The sequence below is a fragment of the Tyto alba genome, unplaced genomic scaffold, assembly GCF_018691265.1.
Source record: "Tyto alba isolate M040663 unplaced genomic scaffold, T.alba_DEE_v4.0 Super-Scaffold_40, whole genome shotgun sequence".
Lineage (NCBI taxonomy): Eukaryota > Metazoa > Chordata > Aves > Strigiformes > Tytonidae > Tyto > Tyto alba.
The window spans coordinates 12,541,293-12,559,244 of record NW_024881316.1 but is presented as its reverse complement, the minus strand read 5'-3'; the positions used below and the strand labels follow the sequence as shown (position 1 = coordinate 12,559,244).

General features: G+C 38.3%; 1 protein-coding gene across 6 annotated transcripts in view; it reads right to left on the bottom strand.

The window, feature by feature from the left end:
- Positions 1–2,997: 2,997 nt before the first annotated feature.
- CEP162 (centrosomal protein 162) overlaps positions 2,998–17,952 on the bottom strand; it is a 50,596-nt gene continuing 35,641 nt past the window's right edge. For 5 of the 6 annotated variants that reach the window (XM_042803154.1, XM_042803157.1, XM_042803158.1 and 2 more), the window contains 6 exons: positions 17,493–17,717; positions 15,663–16,333; positions 14,663–14,804; positions 12,010–12,108; positions 8,342–8,476; positions 2,998–6,177 (listed from right to left, as the gene is read on the bottom strand). In XM_042803154.1, coding sequence (XP_042659088.1) covers positions 5,959–6,177; positions 8,342–8,476; positions 12,010–12,108; positions 14,663–14,804; positions 15,663–16,333; positions 17,493–17,717 — 1,491 coding nt within the window. In that variant the 3' untranslated portion in view covers positions 2,998–5,958. The remainder of the gene's footprint in view (positions 6,178–8,341; positions 8,477–12,009; positions 12,109–14,662; positions 14,805–15,662; positions 16,334–17,492; positions 17,718–17,952) is intronic. The other variant, XM_042803156.1, reaches the window with a different exon arrangement.

The window sequence follows — 17,952 nt, the reverse complement described above, 5'->3', positions numbered from 1 at the left end:
GTAACTAATGGCCAAATGGTTTTAGAACAAGCACAAAGGGTACAGAGGAGCCAGGTTCAAATCCTTTGCTGGGTTTAGAGTAACAGTGCCCCGCAGGAGGTTCTTAGCTGAAATGAAACTAGTGGATTCAGGATACTGTGCTTAACTGGGTTTTCTTGAAAGTAACCTGCTTTGTATACCACCTGCTTGTGTCAGAGTGAAAATGTAGCAATGTCTTGCTGATACATTCTTCAGACACTTAAATACTGATGATTTTGTTCTTCTTTCACCTGATGTATAAAAAAAATAGAGAACAGGCTATACATTTAAAGAATACAGAGAGGAAACCTTTTGTTTTTATTTCCTGTGCCCTTATTATAAACCACTTGCATCTACATTTCCTGGTTTTAAATGCAATTCTTGCACTACTTCCTAGTGTTTAAAGTAATGGGATTATACTTAAAGCAAAGGAGAGTCTGTTTAAAACTAGCAGATTACTGCTGAAAACCGCTCCCAAGAGAAGACCGAAGTGAACCCTGTTACGGATGCCCGTGGGCTGCAACGCAGGCCTTCAGTGTGCTGCTTCAGGTGCAGAAAAGGCTTCCTGTCACAGGAGGTACCCAGCCACAAGCACGAAGGCTGTAGCTGTGGACTTTCCTTTTCTCTTCCCAAATGAAGAAATCTGGGAAATCTGCCCTCTGAATGTGGCAACTGCTTCCTGCCGAGGCACCTCGAACAACTGTTAGCATTCTCATGGGTAAGGTTTGTCTGAACTGAAGCTCAGTACTGTTCTTGCTAATAAGCTCTGGGACTTCTAATAACTCTGGCTTTTATAGCCTATTTCTGGATGAGTGAGCCGCTGTCAGTGATGTCTGAGTTCTGTTCTTTTTTTTTTTTTTTTTTTTTTTTTCTCTTTAATTTGCCATGCCTGAACAGAGAAATGATGGTTAAACGAGGGGAAGATCTATGTAGAATCCATCTCCTACAATCAATAAATTAAGCTTATTTTTAAAGCATTTAAAACTAATTTCAAAATAACGCAGGTCTGGTTTTAGAAAAAGAAAAGCTTGCCATTCCCACTGCTACCTTCAATCTTCTGTGACTTTTTGGGTGCATAACTGCTGCTTTTGGGAGGAAAGAGTAATATTCATGTGCATGGATGCTGGTGACAATGAACACCTAGATGAAAAGTATTTAATAAAATGATCAAGGAATAATACCAATTTAACTTACAGTACATTTGAATTGTATTCTTAGTGTCCTTCTGAAGCATGTATTAATCCTGTGAAGGTATTCCAGTGTTTGGTTCCTGTTTCTGTTCTTCCCTGATGGTGGTTCTACTTTTTCATCTTCTATCTTTAAAGTCTTTCATGCTGTTTTTTACAGAAAAATAACCTGGCAGTCCCCACTGCACAGTTCCCACATGATTTCAGAAGCACTGTGGTAACACAGTCTGATTCAGATTTTTATTCTGCTTCTGCATTAGAGCAGAGTCAAAGGGAAATGAAGAAACTTTCTGCAGTCTTCAAAAGCAATTATTTTAAATATTTTTTTTTTCCTTTTTAAGAACTAATAGACACAATGTTTTGCCTCAGGGGGGAGGGGACTGGTGTAATAACCAACTTTGTATATGTTTAGAAAAATTCATCTTTACCCTGAAAACCGACTATGAAGTGAATAGAAAGTGTTTTAACCAGGGTAATCCTTCAAAAGAAGTACTTGGAATTTAATGGTGTTTGAAAATGGAATTATTGCAAGTTTTCTTACTGCTTGGACTGTCTGTTTCAGAGCTTCTTCTCAAAACTCACTCTAAATGCATCACCTGTGGTAGATTTAACTTCATTGAGAATTCCCCAAAGGTAATTACATATGTATGTTTGCATAAACATATAATGTATTCTGCAAGAACTTACTAAATCAGGTTAGGTATTCCAGTTTTTAAAGGTGAATATTTGTGAAATGTTCTTCTGTGTAAACAAGTTTGTTGTGTACATTTTTTAAAAAAAAAAAAAAACCTACTATGTAAAATAAGAAAATGGCCTGCTCAGAGAAAAGAAAGGTAAAACTATGAATTTCTCTCTTAAAATCCAGTGATATATTGTCTCTGAGGCTAAAAGGTAAAGTAAATGATGTGTATTTGTTATACAATTTAGTATTTATGCACCTGAGCCTGTAGGTACTGAATATTTTAATACTGACATTTTTTGCCCATCTGCTTAAAAGAAACCCATAAAACCCTTCACAAGCCACTGGCAAAGGAGGAATTCAATTATGCTTTCCCCCTTCTACTTTGTTCTCCCCTTCTGGCAGGGGAAGATGACAAAGCCAAATACATCAACTGGAGATCCTGCAGAGCTGGACTGAACTTAATCAGTAGCCTCAGGTATTGACAGGTAGCAAGGACAGCACAGAGCCAGAGCCTTTTACCACGTGTTGTCCAAGAGGTGGAGGCCCCTGCGTTCTAATTTTTGGATACAAGATATGTAGTTAGCTGTATAAAAGGCTAAACATTACTATTCAAAGTTATCAGAGGAATTTCTGCTCAAAAGAGTCAGGGTAGCACTTGATGCATGGCCCCCGTTTCTGTGCAGAACTGGATCTGCACAGCTAGTGTGAGTATACAGATCTGTTTTCCTTACTTTTTCCAGGATAGGTTAAATGCTGAATATAGTGGTAGACTTCAAAATGCATTATGTACTATCAAATAAGGTCTTCATCCATGATAACCTATATGTTACATGAACAATTCTGGCATATTGTGCTGAGAACTTGAAAGAGAACATGCTGCTTCTGTCTCTGCCACAAGTGCCATGCTGAGATCTGATACTCTTCTGCACACCCTGTTTTCTTTTCTTGAAGCAAATGTCTTTTCTGTAATCTGGGTCACTGAGTCACCCAGCCAGCTGCTCACTTGATTGCCTAGAAGCTTTGAACCTGACAATTCAAATTATTATACTCCAGCTGCTTTGCTGTAAACAACTGAATTTCAGCTAAACATACAGCAATGATTCAAAGAAATTATGTTTAAGATTCTTTTAATCCATCCATTGTAATGCCTCCTGGCAATGCATGATGAAAGAATATGGCATGGGAACAAGAAAAACATACACAAGGAGTATATAACTCAGAAAGATCCCACTGCAATCCTCTGCAAATGACCTGTCTGATCACCCTTTGTTCCATTTCAGGGTATTTTCCCCTCTCTGTAATGTTAAGACTGCTGGAGAGTCAAGAACTAGTAACTCTAGCAGAGAAATTAAAACTTTGACATTAGTTCTCCAAAAAGAGCACCGTAACTACAGCCAGGCAAGACCAGAGATAGTCTGTTACTGCGTGGAGTGCCTGCTTCAGGGTAAATGTTTAAAAACTAAAGACCATGCTTCAGTGAGTGTACAACTACATCAACACACAGTGTAAACCATATTAGAGCTTACAATAATGGTAAATAATACTGACTCTGCTCAGTAAAATAGACCCAGAGAAAGAATTTGATTTTAAATTCAATTCATAGTAGGTACCAGCATATGCTGAGAACTGTTAAGAAGAATTTTTAAAGGTGTTTGAAAGAACTGCATGAATGCTAAGACAACTTCCTCTTGATGACTTAAGGATCAGATGTTTGAGAGAGAGAGTTTCTAGCAATCAGAAATGCTTCCTCGAGGCCTTCCTGTCCTAGGCAGTGCCCCAGCATACCTACATCCAGGACTTGGCCTCTTTGAGAACACAAGGGTTGCCGTAATTTAAAAAATTTCACTTCAGGTCACACACTTTAACACAGTGTTACAGGTATAGTGAACTGCACAGGAAATAAACAGTAAGTTGAAATTACTCAATTTTATCTTTTTCATTTGTAAAACAGTCCTAGATCAAGAAAATACAGCATATTTCCACATAGCTGATATTTTTTTACAAAGCATTACTGTATTTACACATTTCATGAATACAGATTAATACTTCATTACTGGGGAACAAAACATCCATAATAAAATTACTGAGAATACCTGCATATGAAACAGCCAAGATTACCATATTAATTGCCAGCTGACCATCCTTTTTTAAAATCTATACATATGTGTATATGTTCATTCTTGTTATATGTACACTCAAAAAAAATTAAAATCATTGCACTTAATTAGTGTCTGTGCCTATATGTTACAATTTGTTACACTATTTTGTTCTTTATGCATGCTCAGTCACATGCTGTAGAAGACAAAATGCATGTTTACTGCTGGCACCTGGCGAAGCATGATACATAAATACATTTAGAGAGACCTGAATGATTTCAAATTTCACTTAAACTCTAGCTTCAACCCACACAACAGGGACCTGAGGAGTAGGTTCTAGATTTTATCTCCTCTTTTTCCTAAGTAAGTGCAGTTGATTGAGCTACAACCCCAATATATGCGCTCTGGAATTCTTAAGGACTTGCAGTGCTGGGACTTCAGACTAGTAATTTCCTGATTTGTTTGTAAATCTATCCTTCCAGCCCACCAAATACTATCTGTCTGGAATGTTCTTCAATTTGACTTATTGTTTCTCCTTTTTTTTCCCCTTTTAACAGCAGGTTTTTCATATAAGAAAACTGTAATAGCCATCTTCACAATGTCTCCTTGCTAGAGCAGGGCAGCCCCAGTGGGTTCAGGGGTTCTGAAGGTGACAGTGACATTTTCTAGGCTGCTTATTGTTCTCTTCCCTCCACTTGGTCCACCTCTTTCTTGAAACAAAGGACCAAAAGCTTAGCACACTGTTACACATTAATGATGTAGCAGGAATTGCTCCTCTGCTATCTATCTATCTATCTATCTATCTATCTATCTATCTATCTATCTATCTATCTATCTATCTATCTATCTATCTATCTATCTATCTATCTATCTATCTATCTAGTATCTTACAGGTTCTGTGCTTGGATGTGTAACTAGCAGAAGATGAGAGGAGAGGCAGAAAGCAGTGGTGTCTCTCACCTGTAATGGTGCCTGTGGGTTCAGCACGGAGTTATTATCCACAGTCAGTACTGGGTTAGTGGATTATTCCTCCCTAAACATACCAGCCTCCTTTGTCACTCCTGGAGACTAGAGTTTGGAGTGGTTTTCTGTCCCCTATCAGTATTTTAAATTTGCCCACCAAGGTATCCCTGCAGTCTGAGCTTTAGTACATTGTCTTCATGTTTGACTGGCTTCTTTGTTCTGTCGAGATCATCTACAAGGATACTACTCTGTAGGATCCAGAACAGCCCACTGTACAAATGTTACTCAATTCAGCCTTCCCTCTTAAAAGCGATACCAGTGAGCACTCTCACACGGTAGGTTTATAGACTTTTTTTCATCTCTGCCCCATCACAATTCAGCTAGACCACTCTGCCATCGTTCTTACCAGCACTGTTGGAAATAATACCTGCAAAGTAAACATAGAATAGTTTGAATTTGAGCATCACCAGAGAATGCCTGCTCTGCTCCAGCCTTCCCATCATTCACAAGGTTGAAAGAGGTCTTAAGGGAAGGAACATTTTATGAATTAGAGGGAGAGAAGCAAAATGTTGGAAAAAAGAGGATTTTCATGCCCTACTGTATGAAAAATAACAACTCTATACACTAAAAATACAAGCCAAACAGCACGTTACTTAAATTGTTCACAAAGGAATCACTGTAAGACAAGTTATAAACAAAAATTAAGAATATTCAGGCATGTTCTACAGTATCTGAAAAAGCATCAAATGGAATTTTTCAATGGTAATTGAATTTTTGGAATAACCTCAATATTCCTAATAGTTTTTAAAAAAATGCATGTAACTTTATTACTAACAAAATAGAAGACATACAATATAACTGGGGTGTTGCTCAATACAAATCTACCTTTGGACAAGCAAGATTCCAGACAAGATCAGAATGTAATTCAATTTGCAGTAATGATTTTCAACAATATTTTCCATACATAACCTTGAATATTAAAATTCCGCTTCTCTAATCAACTCCTACCTAGTTATGTCTTCCAACAGCTGTCTGTCATGCTGAATCCACTGGAATTAGGTGCAGGAATAACAACCCCTTGTTTCTGCAGTTCACGTAAAACATCGAGTATTGAATCCAATTCTACTCGAAATCTTTCCAGTTCTTGATTCTTCTGTTGTGCCAGTCTTCGCCACTTCGCAGCCTCCTGGCTTTGCCTTGCTTCAGTAATATGTTGTGTTACATGGGCTGCCTGCAAATTAGAGGCAAGTCAGTATTGTGACTTCCTCGTCAAACACGCAGCCAGCGTTGCCCCTTTGCAAAAATATGCTACTTCATTATAAACTTAAGTATATGCTCAGTCTCAAAGCCCAGTGCACACATTAAGTGGAAACAATTGGTTCTGAATATTACAAAACTCATTCTGATAGCAATGAATTCCTTTAAATAGTTGCGTTAATGGCAGAAGGGTAAAATCCATTATTGACTAACAAGCCTCAGGAGAGTTTAACTCTTCCTCTCCAAAGCAGCAATTAAAGGTTTGAGTATTTAAGACAAAGCTGAGCATGTAACATAAAACCCTCTATAATAAAAATGAACCTTTTGAATTGCCATTTAAATGCGTTAATTAAAAGAATGCTCTGCAAGACAAACAAATCAAAGCTGAATTACATGTTCTGGGCTATTACTGTACTTCAAGCTCTATGAATTATCAGGAAATAAGCTGTAGTCACAAACGTTGGAAGCTGCAGCAGATAAGAGTTTGAATTCATTTTGACATGAATCCATGGCATATTCTTATTAAATTACCCCCCCAAAAATGTGTCACAAAGTATCAAAATCTCCACACCACTATTAATTGTAATAGATTATTTCAGGAAAGCTCTATCACTTAAAGGCCATAATTACAGTACTTGTAGTTTGATACTAAAGATAACCTGTTAGTTTCTGGCTCAGTAATTAGTTAATTTCATTATCATTCATTTGGGGGACTGTTTGATGCCCCACTGCAGATGATTAAAGCTTCCAAACTAGGACAAACAAAACCCAAAGCTTAATACATAACAAGTCTCGTAGCACCAGGAAAGATGAAATTACTTAGCAGTAATTATTTCATATACTATTATTTCTATTTTTTTTTAATACACTACAAAACATCTTAGTAAATACTGTAGGTCAGGTAATGAATTCAGTGGAGACAGATCACGGACTGTGCAGCAGCGCACACTTTACAGAAATGGTAAAGAAATTCTCACATTATACAAAAGGAAATGAACAGTATAAAAAAGTAACTGTATGACAGTTGCCTGTAGCAGGACAGAATGTGAACAAAAATAAAGTGATCAGTGGTGGCAGGGTTTGTTCTTAATCCAGTGACTTGTTTTATACACAGCTCTTTTTGGAAAGAAAATAAATTATCTGATGTAGAAATGTCTGAGAATAAAACCATGAACAATTCTGTACATCTTTCTTGAGATCTGGTTTCAAAGCTGTAAAACTACACAAACTTAGAACTACTACAGGTTTGATGATCTTCTAGTCCAACCGCCCTTCTTTGACCTCATGTATTTAAGTAAAACCTAAGGGAAAACACTAATGAAAGACAGTCATATATTTAAGCAATGAAAGTGTTAAAAAAAAAAAAATCTAGCCAAACTAGAAAACTGCTTCCAGATAATAGAAGTTCCCATGATAAATGAAAAATCAGGATGGAGGCCATGACATAAGAAGAAAAAATTCAGTGCAAAATTGTTTTACTCATTCAAGGGATACCAATGTCAGGTACAAGAATCTGATCCAACCTTCAAAATCCAAAATTTTTAGTTTGTGGAGGATAAAGTTGTTTTGTTGTGTTTTGTTTTGGTTTTTTTTTTTTTTTTTTTTGTCATTTTCGGGTATTAAAACCAGTATGTGGTAGACTGCTACAAGATTTTTCTATACTTTCAATGCAGGTTTTCTGAATGGGACTTCTAGGACTAGAAAATAAAATTACAGTTCAGTTGAGAAATATCATAGCTTAACAAACCCTGCATTACAAACTCTCATCAATTTTTCAATAGCTAGCGTTCATTGCATAATTGAAATATGAAATAACTGAATGATACAAGGAACTTCCAGAGATCATGTGGTCCAGCCCTCTGCAGAAGCAAGGCCTCCTTAGATCAGGTTGTGAGGAGGTTATGCACCTGATATGCAAGTCATGTACAAGTAATCTTAATTACCACAGCAAGGATGTGCTGACTGGGACTGCATCTACATCCACGTGCATCAGCAGGCAGCAAAGACAAAACCATGGCTGTATCAAAAATTACTTGCCCTCCTGCAGCGTGAGCGAAACGAGCCTGTGCAAATATCATAAAATTACATTTAAACTGACAAATTGCTCGAGAAGCAAATGCAGATACACTCTGGTGTACCTTTTGAATTTCTTGCTCTCTTTCTGCATGTCTGGTCTCCATATGCTTGATTTTCTTTTCCAGGCACAAGAAATGTTTCATTTCAGGACTCTGGCTCTCCTTAGCCTCTCTCAATTCTTCCAACAGTTTCGCCACCTACAGTTTGAAAGAACTGATGAAAATTGCTATCATTGTGTTAAACAAAGTATAAAGCAGATTCCTTTCAAAGTGTATTTGCGTTGTTTAATCATTCCATTCAAAAGCTGCAGAAAGGAAGACATAAAAGAGAAATCTCCTTTATTCAAAAGCTTAAACAGGAGCTCAGGGACTTAGATTAGGATCTTTCATTTGGAAGAAGTGATCATGAAGATATGAAAATCTAGTCCTTTTACATAAATCCAAGCCTGCTTGTAATATGTTATGAAGTGACTATTCACAGTCAATTTTTATACTTCTAATGATACTAAAAAAATATTAGCGAATATTATTATTAGATGTTCTTACACAGTCCCTTCTCACACCCTGGATAAAGATCAAATATAAAATGTACCAGTGCCTTTCTAAGGAGTAAATTGAGAAAAGAAACGCTGCTAACAGACATGATTACAAACCCCCTTTCATCTGGTAATTGCCAGGTCAAATCAACTCTACTAATGACTTGCAACCGATTTCCTAATCCTCCAGAAATTCAGGTAAGCTTTTGTATAAACCCGACTGTTTTATTCTCATTCTTTGATTATTTTAAGTAGCTTGATGTTTCTTCATTTAACATCCTAAGTCTTTTTTGGTTACCTTCTTAATGTGTAGAAGTAAACTGAAGTGAAAGCTTTCAAGTCTTTATCCTTTATTACAACCCTTGGCTCCCCTTATTCGGTATATCTGGGAACTGCTAATGCTCTTCAAGCACTGAGCCATCCTTGGCTCTCTGCTGCTGAATTCAAGTAGCTGGAAGCATTGTGTCTTTGTAAGGTGTTACCACTCTTCCCGCGAAGTGGCTCCAAGATGGCTTACTGTTATTTCCATTGGTTAATAGGGTTTTCTAAACTACTGTGGCAGGTGCCGCCGCCCGACACCACTGGAACCCTCTCGACCGTTGAACCACAGCTCTCCCTAGTGACGACTGTCATGTCGGCACTTCAGTTGAAGGGCAAGGCCCTCAGCCAGTGAAACGCTTCAGCCGAGAGAAACTTCTAGACTCTTAACCATGTATCACCACAGCTCAGGCTTGACCAAGGGTATAAATGCAGTCCTGCCAGAGGGCAAACACAGGCAGTCCTCCCCGGAGCAGCGGCCTGCAGCCAGGGTCTCTCCCCTTGGGTCGGGACGCCGCCCAGAGTAGCTCCTCGAGGCCTTACTGGGTCAGTGATTGCACATTTTGGATCCTCATTTCTAAAACTTAAGGATTCTTAAGTTGGTTGTGTAGTATCAATTCCGCTTGGCATCTTGAAGCTGTAGTTTGCTAATGTTTCTCAGAGTGCTAAATGATTTTGATTAGAACAAATTTCATTCCTAGTTTATCACCTGTTAAACAATTTTGGTTAGAATAAATTTCCTTTGAGTTTGTCACCTGCCTAATTTCATTTTGTAAGCCTCTACGACAAATAACAAGGCCTATGTTATTACATTTTTGCCTGTCCATTACTCCACCAGCTTTGAACCTGCAGGCCAATTTCAGCCACATCTGTCAGAGAAGCCAAAGTCTTTAGTTTCATAAGGTCTGTGAAACTGAGTGCAGCCTGGCTGCTAGGTTGCCACACTGAAGGCAAGGGCTGATGTGTGATCTCAAGTACATAATTAAATACAAGAAAAAAATCATTCAGGAAAGATGTTATGAGGGGAAAAAAGCCCCAGGAGAAAATGGGCTCCATATAATTTGCCAGCAACAGAACTTTGCTAAATACAAAGCTGTGCTACGCGCAAGCTGTTATGCTAGGAAAGTATATAGTTAATGGAAAACATCCATAAAGAGCATTTCTGAAATTAGTAATCAAATAACAATCTTCCAAGGAGCCCTCAGGAAAAAAGGTTGCCTTTTTTGAGGTACCACCATTTTAGGCAGAGGACTCAATCCCATTATAAGTGGTAGTGCTTTTCCCTATCATGACTTAATTCCATTTGTAGGTTTGGTTGCCTTCTTTTTTCGGCTCAACTTATTTACACCAATTAATGCTTAAAATGTATTTTATAAGCAGCACAGCAATCATGCTAGAGGGCAAATGCAAGGTTTTACTTTGTCATTTTCCTCTGTATAGTCCTGCAGTGACTTTTGTTAATAAAAGGCACTCCATTACATTTTCTTATATGCCAGCACCTTGAACTCAGCCTGTAATATGTGGGTCAGATAGGACGATCGTTCTCTTAACCATCACTGTCATTAATAATCTGTAAAGTAGCCACAGAAGAAACAAATTAATAACATTTTTCTCATTGTTCTCTTGCCCCGTTTTACTAGGAGGAAGTATTATATACACTGAGATCACTGAAGTGAAACAAGCTTGTACGGAAAGACAACACGTACCATTAGATTCATAATATGAACCCAAAGTCTCAGCAAATATTCTGCAAATACAGAGCTTGTTTAAGAGGAGATCTTTTTTCTCTCCCTACAAACCCTCACTTTTCTATAAATACTTCACAACCCATTATGCATGGGTAAGATAAATACTGAGTGAGTTTAGTGAGATTAAGATTAATTACATTAAGTACATACTAAACACATACTGATAATTCTCTCATTTCTTTTAAATAAGGGCAGCAAACAAGATTAAATGTCTGGAGTTCTCAGTCCCTTACAGAATAGGAGAATTCTTTTTAATAACTCCTGCAGGTTAATTACTGTATTATCAAAATTAAGTTAAAATTAGCCATGTTCATACATCAAGGAGATGGTGAATTAAGCATAGGCACAATGCTAAGACGGGCTATATCCTCCTCCCAAACAGGAGGTGATAAAAAAAAACAAACAAACAAACAAAAAAAAAAACTGGCAGCACTTCAAGAGCAATGAAAACATAGCCAGTAGTTAAAAAACCTTGAGCTAAAAGATGGACAGCAATTTTACACAATATTAACCCAAAAATTAAAACATGAGTAAGTGTAATTTTTAGATTATATGCTATTACTAGAAGTAGATTAGGAAAAACCCAGATACCTCCCTCAAAACCCAGTGAATTTCAGAAGAACTATACAGCTAACCTTCTCTTCCTAAGAGACCTTAAGTTTCACAGATATCAAAGCAGAAAACCAAGAATATAATTGTCTAAGTTTTATGGCAGTGAAGGATGAAAAAAGGAAGGCTTTATCTGAACAAAGAATTTGAAAACAGTAACAAAATGTCCTCTTAATACAGAAAAAGTCCTGTGGTCTATTTACTACCCATCACAGCTCTCAAGAAAGAGGCTATGAATGCTTGGATTAACCTGATGATCAATTTTCATACAGAGGTCAGACATTTCTAACTAAACAAACAAACAAAAAAAAAAGAGGTTAAAGTTCCACCTTCTGTTCTGTGTTGTTCTCTTGTTCACATCAGAAATACATTACATCTTTAGGTGTAATTGATGTAGAAGCAACTGAAAAAGATACTGTCTTTATAACTTATTTTACTATATATTATTTGGGGCTTTACAAGGATGAAAGTGAAAACCTTTTATTAGAATAAGGTGCCTCCAATCCAAATTTAAATATACCTCTTTTTGTAGGAGTTCCTCTCGCATCTGTGAAACTAAAAGGGCTTCCTGATGTCTCTGTTGTTCACCGATTTGTTCTTGGAGGTGTTTTATTATTATCTGCAACAAGATTAAAAGTATTCTGTCATTAACATAAATACCCCTGACAACGTGTGAAAACCTATGCAGGAAAAATACACCAAAAATATAATCAGTATTGTAGTACTGCAGGTGTGAGGTGTGTATTAACAATACTACCTCTAACGTATGTGTTTAACTGTCCTCTACATGGATTGTTAAATAGCACACATGTACATATACAGTATAAGAAAACAAATCTCAATCTTCAAGTTATGTTCTTCAGTTAAAAAAAGTTCTGAAATAATCTGAATGCAGTATCTCTTTCTACCTTCATACCGCGTGTAAAACTTCTCCCAAAATTTTAACGCACAAATAAAATCAGAGGTCCAGGTCCTCACAAGGAACTTCAGCCACCCTGATACCTGCTGGAGGAACACCACAGCATGGCATAAGCAATCCAGGAGGTTCCTGGAAAACACTGATGACACCTTCCTGGCCCCAGTGACAGAAAAGCCAGTGAGGAGAGGTGCTCTGCTGAGCCTTAAACTCACAAACAATAAAGGGTTTGCTGTGGACATGAAAGTCAAAGCCAACTTTGGCTGCAGTGACCATGAGATGGTGGAGTTCAGGATCCTGAGGAGGGAGCAGGCTGAAAAGCATGACCACAGCCCCGGACTTCAGGAGGGCAGACTTTGGCCTCGAAGATCTGCTTGAAAGAGTCCCATGGGATGGGGCTCTGGGGGGAAGACAGGCCCGAGAAAGCTGGCTGACATTCAAGGATCATCTCCTCCAAGCTCAAGAGCAGTCCATCCCAACAAGCAAGAAGGCAAGGCAAAAACTCCAGGAGGCCTGCATGGATGAACAAGGAAGTCCTGGCAAAGCTCAAACATAAAAAGGAAGCCTACAGATGGTGGGAACAAGGACAGGTAACTGGGGAGGAATACTGAGACACTGTCCAAGTGTACAGAGATGTGGTTAGTAAAGCCCAAGCCCACTTGGAATTGAACCAGGTGAGACTGAAAAAGGCAACAAGAAGGGCTTCTCTAAGTACCTAAGTGGCAAGCAGGAAACTAGAGAAAATGTGTGCCTGCTGATGAACGGGGCAGGGGCCCTGGTGACCCAGGATATGGAAAAGGCTGAGGTACCGAATGCCACCTTCACCTCAGTCTTTACTAGCAAGCCTGGCCTTCTGGAATCCAAGTCCCCAGAGACTAGGAGACAAGTTTCAGTGAGAAAGAAAGACCCTTGGTGGAAGAGGATCTGGTCAGGGAATACTTATGCAAACTGCATGTATGTAAGTCTGTGGCCGTGACAGGATGCAGCTGTGTGTGCTGAGGGCAAATGTCACTCCTACCTTCAAAAAGAGCAAGAAGGAGTACGCGGGGATCTACAGGCTAGTCAGCTTCACCTCGATACCTGGGAAGGTTGGATGAGCAGACAGTGAGGTGGATTGCAAACTGACTTAAATGGCTGGGCCAGAGGGTGGTGATGAATGTAATGAAGTCTAGTTGGAGGCCAGTAACTTGGGGTGGGTGGTGTGTAAAATTGTCAGTTCTGGGTCCAATCCTGTTCAACATCTTCATTGATGGTCTGGATGATGGGGCAAGTTTGCTGACCACACAAAACTTGGAGGAGTGGCTGATACACCAGAGGGTTGTGCTGCCATTCAGAGGGTCCTCGTTAGGCTGGAGAGACGGGCTGACAGGAACCTCATGAACATCAACAAAGGAAAATGCAAAGTCCTGCTCCTGGGCAGGAACAATGCCAGGCACCGGTACATACTGGGGGCCACCCAGCTGGAAAGCAGCATGGCAGAAAAGGACTTGGGTGTCCTGGTGAACAAGTGGAACAAAAGGCTAATGGTATCCTGGGCTGCGTTAGTACCAGAGTTGCCAGCTGGTTGAGGAAGGTGGTTCCCTTTCCCTCTACTCAGCTCTGGTGAGGCCACACCTGAAGTACTGTGTCCAGTTCTGGGTTCCCCAGTGCAAGACATGGAGCTACTGGAGAGGGTCGGCAAAGGGCCACTAAAGTGATGAAATGACACTGAGAGCACCTCATATAAGGAAAGGCTGAGAGAGCTGGGACTGTTTCACCTGAGGAAGAAAAGGCTCAGGGGGATCTCATAAATTTTTACAAATATCTGAACAGAGGGTGCAAAGCCAAGAGAGGCGGGCTCTTTCCAGTAGTGCCCAGTGACAGGAGAAGCAACAAAGGTCATGAACTGAAATACAGGAGGTTCTGTCTGACCAGAAGAAAAACTTCTTTACTGTAAGGGTAACCAAGCACTTGTTTGGGTCTTTAAGCCCAGAGAGGTTGTGGAATCTCCCTCCTTGGAGATATTAAAAAGCCATCTGGAAATGGTCCTGAGCAACTGGCTGTAGATGATCCTGCTTGAGCAGGGGAGTTGGACAAGATGACCTCCAAAGGTCCCTTCCAACCTCAGCTATTCTGTGATTCTGTGAATACAGTGGAGCAAGGGACCATTTTTAAAACAATAGATCCTACTTCAAAGAAAGATAAAGTTTCTGGTAATATAGAAAGAAATAACTTTAACAGATATCTAGACATAATGAATGTATCTACTGTATCTTACCTCCTGTGTTGAAATTCTGCTGTTTAGTTCAGCTACTTTAGAAGTAGAATGCTCCTTTGCATGCTGGCAAAGAATCTTCTCCACTTCCCTCTGATGGGAAGCTTCCAGAGATGCAATGTATTCTGCTGTGTCTTCCTGTATCCTGAACAGAGTGAGAGGAAAATAAGATGTAATAAAGTAGCTACAGACAGTTCTTTAAAAATGCAGCAAAGTTTCTCACTTGAACATATAAAATATCAAAAACGTTGAAGGTGGCACGTCTTTGAAATTTTATAACAAAACATCGCAAGATTGCACCACCATCGCTTCCACTGTTCTGGAGGGATGACAAGGTGGGAAGCCTACAATGTTGGATGTGTGCCTCATTTAACTAGATGCAGCTAGAATACAGAAAACTCAGCCAATCATCTTTTTTGGTTTGTCTTCTGAAAAAACAGAAGAGAAAATAGGTGCTTTTAAGTCATAATGCAGCTGTCCTATTTCAGGTATCTATTTCAAAACAGAATGTGTTACAATCTAAATATGCCAATTTCCTCTAATTTAACTATGAAGGGATGTAAGGGAGACCAGGTGAAGTGTAAAGTTTCTACAGTTGGTCAGGTAAATCCCACTGAAAGCACACCCCAGTTTGAAGAAAAGTATGTGTACTGAATATTAATGCCATACAACACAAATACAAAGCACCTAAGATGCAACGATTTACACTGAGATCTTCTCACTCAAAACCATGACAAACTGTAGTATTAATAAGAAGGATAATATAGGTTTGCCTGTAGAAAGAAGCGTGACAGTGCTGTGCTCTAAAAAAACAAAACCAAAACCAACAAACCCCACTCCAAAAAACCCTTCAAACCAAAACCAAACAGTAAAAAAGAAATTTATAGAGAACGCTGGCCAAGTATAAGCTAGCTTCACACACGGTTGACGTTAATGTGTCATTTCAATCCTGCATCAGCCAACACTTTAACAAGGTTTTTAAAGGCACATGTCAAGCATTTACCTTCGCATATTATTTTCAGAATAAGCCAGTGTTGCTTGAGACTTCACCCTCTGCTGGTTCATTTCTAGAGACAATCTTTCTATATCCTCTTTCAGCTGTGCATTTTCTTGCAGAACTTCCAAAAGATCAGAATCAGAAAAGGTATGCGGTTGGTATATTTTGTCATCATTGAAAATGCTTTGAAAGGGTTCACTGTTGCTGGAATTCCTTTTATCCGTTGTTGACGTATTCTTTTTCAAAATCTCTGTAGAGTTTTCCTTATTATCAGTTTTATTTCTTAAATTATTATCAGACAACATCACCATCCTTTCTTTTTGAAGTTTCTCTACAGTTTTTGTAAGGTCTTGTATTTCTCTATTTTTGGTGACCAGTTCTTCATTTAGTTTTATCAGTCTGTCTTTTGTGTTACCTTGTTTCATTTGACAGTCTGTGGATTCTATGTCTTTATTATCTTTTTTACTTCTGAGTTTTAATTGGGAATTTTGACTTTTAAGGTTTTCAATTTCTGTCTGGAGGTTTTTAATGGTGATCTGATGGGTCATCTTTAGATTCTGAAGCTCCTGTTCAAGCTCTGTAGAACTGGCTTTATCAACATTCAGTTTTGGTGATTCACTCATAAATTTGTAGGCGAGTAGTTGCTCAAGCTCCACAAGTCTTTGTTCATACTGTACCTAAGGGAGGGGAGCAGGAAGAGGGGAAGAAAAAGCAGTTTCTTCAAGTGTACTTTTATTATTAGCTTTTCTTATCATTCTTTAAAGTTACTGCACATCTGAAGCATGATTTCACAAGACAGGATACACATCAATATTGCTAACAACACTCCTCAAGCAGTTCAGAAATTAGTGAAAAAATTACATGAAGCAAACTTAAGTCAGAATTACTCAAAACATTTCATATAAAGTAATCCTCTACTCACAATGAATGCAGTAACTATTGGAAAGAAGATTAAATTTACAATAAATGATTAAATTTTTAAATAATTGAGTTCTCTTCTGATGTTACCTATTCAGATGGTAAAGTAACATTTTAATATAGCAAGAAGTCTTTAATTTTTTTAAAATGTCATTATGTACTTGCCATATGTCAGTTTGCAAACATTACCGTCACATGCCTCAAAGTTTTACTTCACATTTTTAAAAAACACCTTAAATTTTAACAGGTCAGATTTTTATATTTATTTATTTGTAAGTGTGAATATAGAAGTTTGAATTCAGAGAGACACAGAATCTTTCTTCCTAATGAGCTGAGGAACACTTAACCCTTCTTAATAGCCTGTATAGCCTCTGAGGAAAGCAGGATGAGGTATTCATACGGAGAAATGGAGGAATAATTGGCCAATGCTTTCCTTTCCTGCTCATTAAGCACCTGTGCAGTTCACCTTTTCCTTCAAGTAATGTGCCAGACTTCCATGCTTCCTAACACAAGTCTTAAGACTCGCTATCATGTAATTTTTGGATAGAATGTTTAGTGTTCCCAGACATTCCCTGCAGAAATGCTCGGTCAGCTTTGAAATCACTGCCGTTGGTAGAACAAGGAATTAGGTAAGCAGCTGCTCTGACTCAGAAAATGAAACCCACTTATCTTAGTTGTATGAATTAAATTATGCCTCAAGAACTTGTCTCCTCAGTTTCAATACTACACTAACAATTTCAGTGCTCTTTTTATCTTAGGTGCTGTAGCTACTGAAATTCTGGATGTAAATTCTTTGAATATTTTTCCCCTTGAATGTAGTCGTTGCCTTCAGTTTTCACCACTACTCTGTGTTAGACCCCAGTAACCTTGTGACAGTTACGTGCAGAGAAGACTACTCAACAAGCCTGCAGCTTTTACCTTTATTTTTTGAAATTGTTGTTCCATTGCACGGAGACTTTTCTTAGCTTCATCATCTTTACCTTCAAGTTCTGTTTCTAACTTTTTTATTCTTCTCTCCAAAAATTCAACTGTGTTTGATTTAGCTGAAAGATCGTTAGTTTTCTCAGCAGCAGCAGCAGCATAAATCAAAGCGGGCAAAGAATTTGGATACCTTCTCTTTAGAATTCCTTCCATTTCTCTGATCTATCAAAAAGAAAATTAAACCAAAGTCAAAAAGAATGAAGTTCTAATGAAAAGTTAACTGAAACAAGGGACAAAATGTTAACAAATGTCATCCACTTAAGCTGGGTGAAGAATGAAAACTAGAGTTGCATATGTTGAGAAATTTTTTACATTGTTTACATTTAAGTTATTGTTTACAGAAAAACAAGACTCATCATCTCTTACTGACTGACTTATCATCTTATACAAAATACTG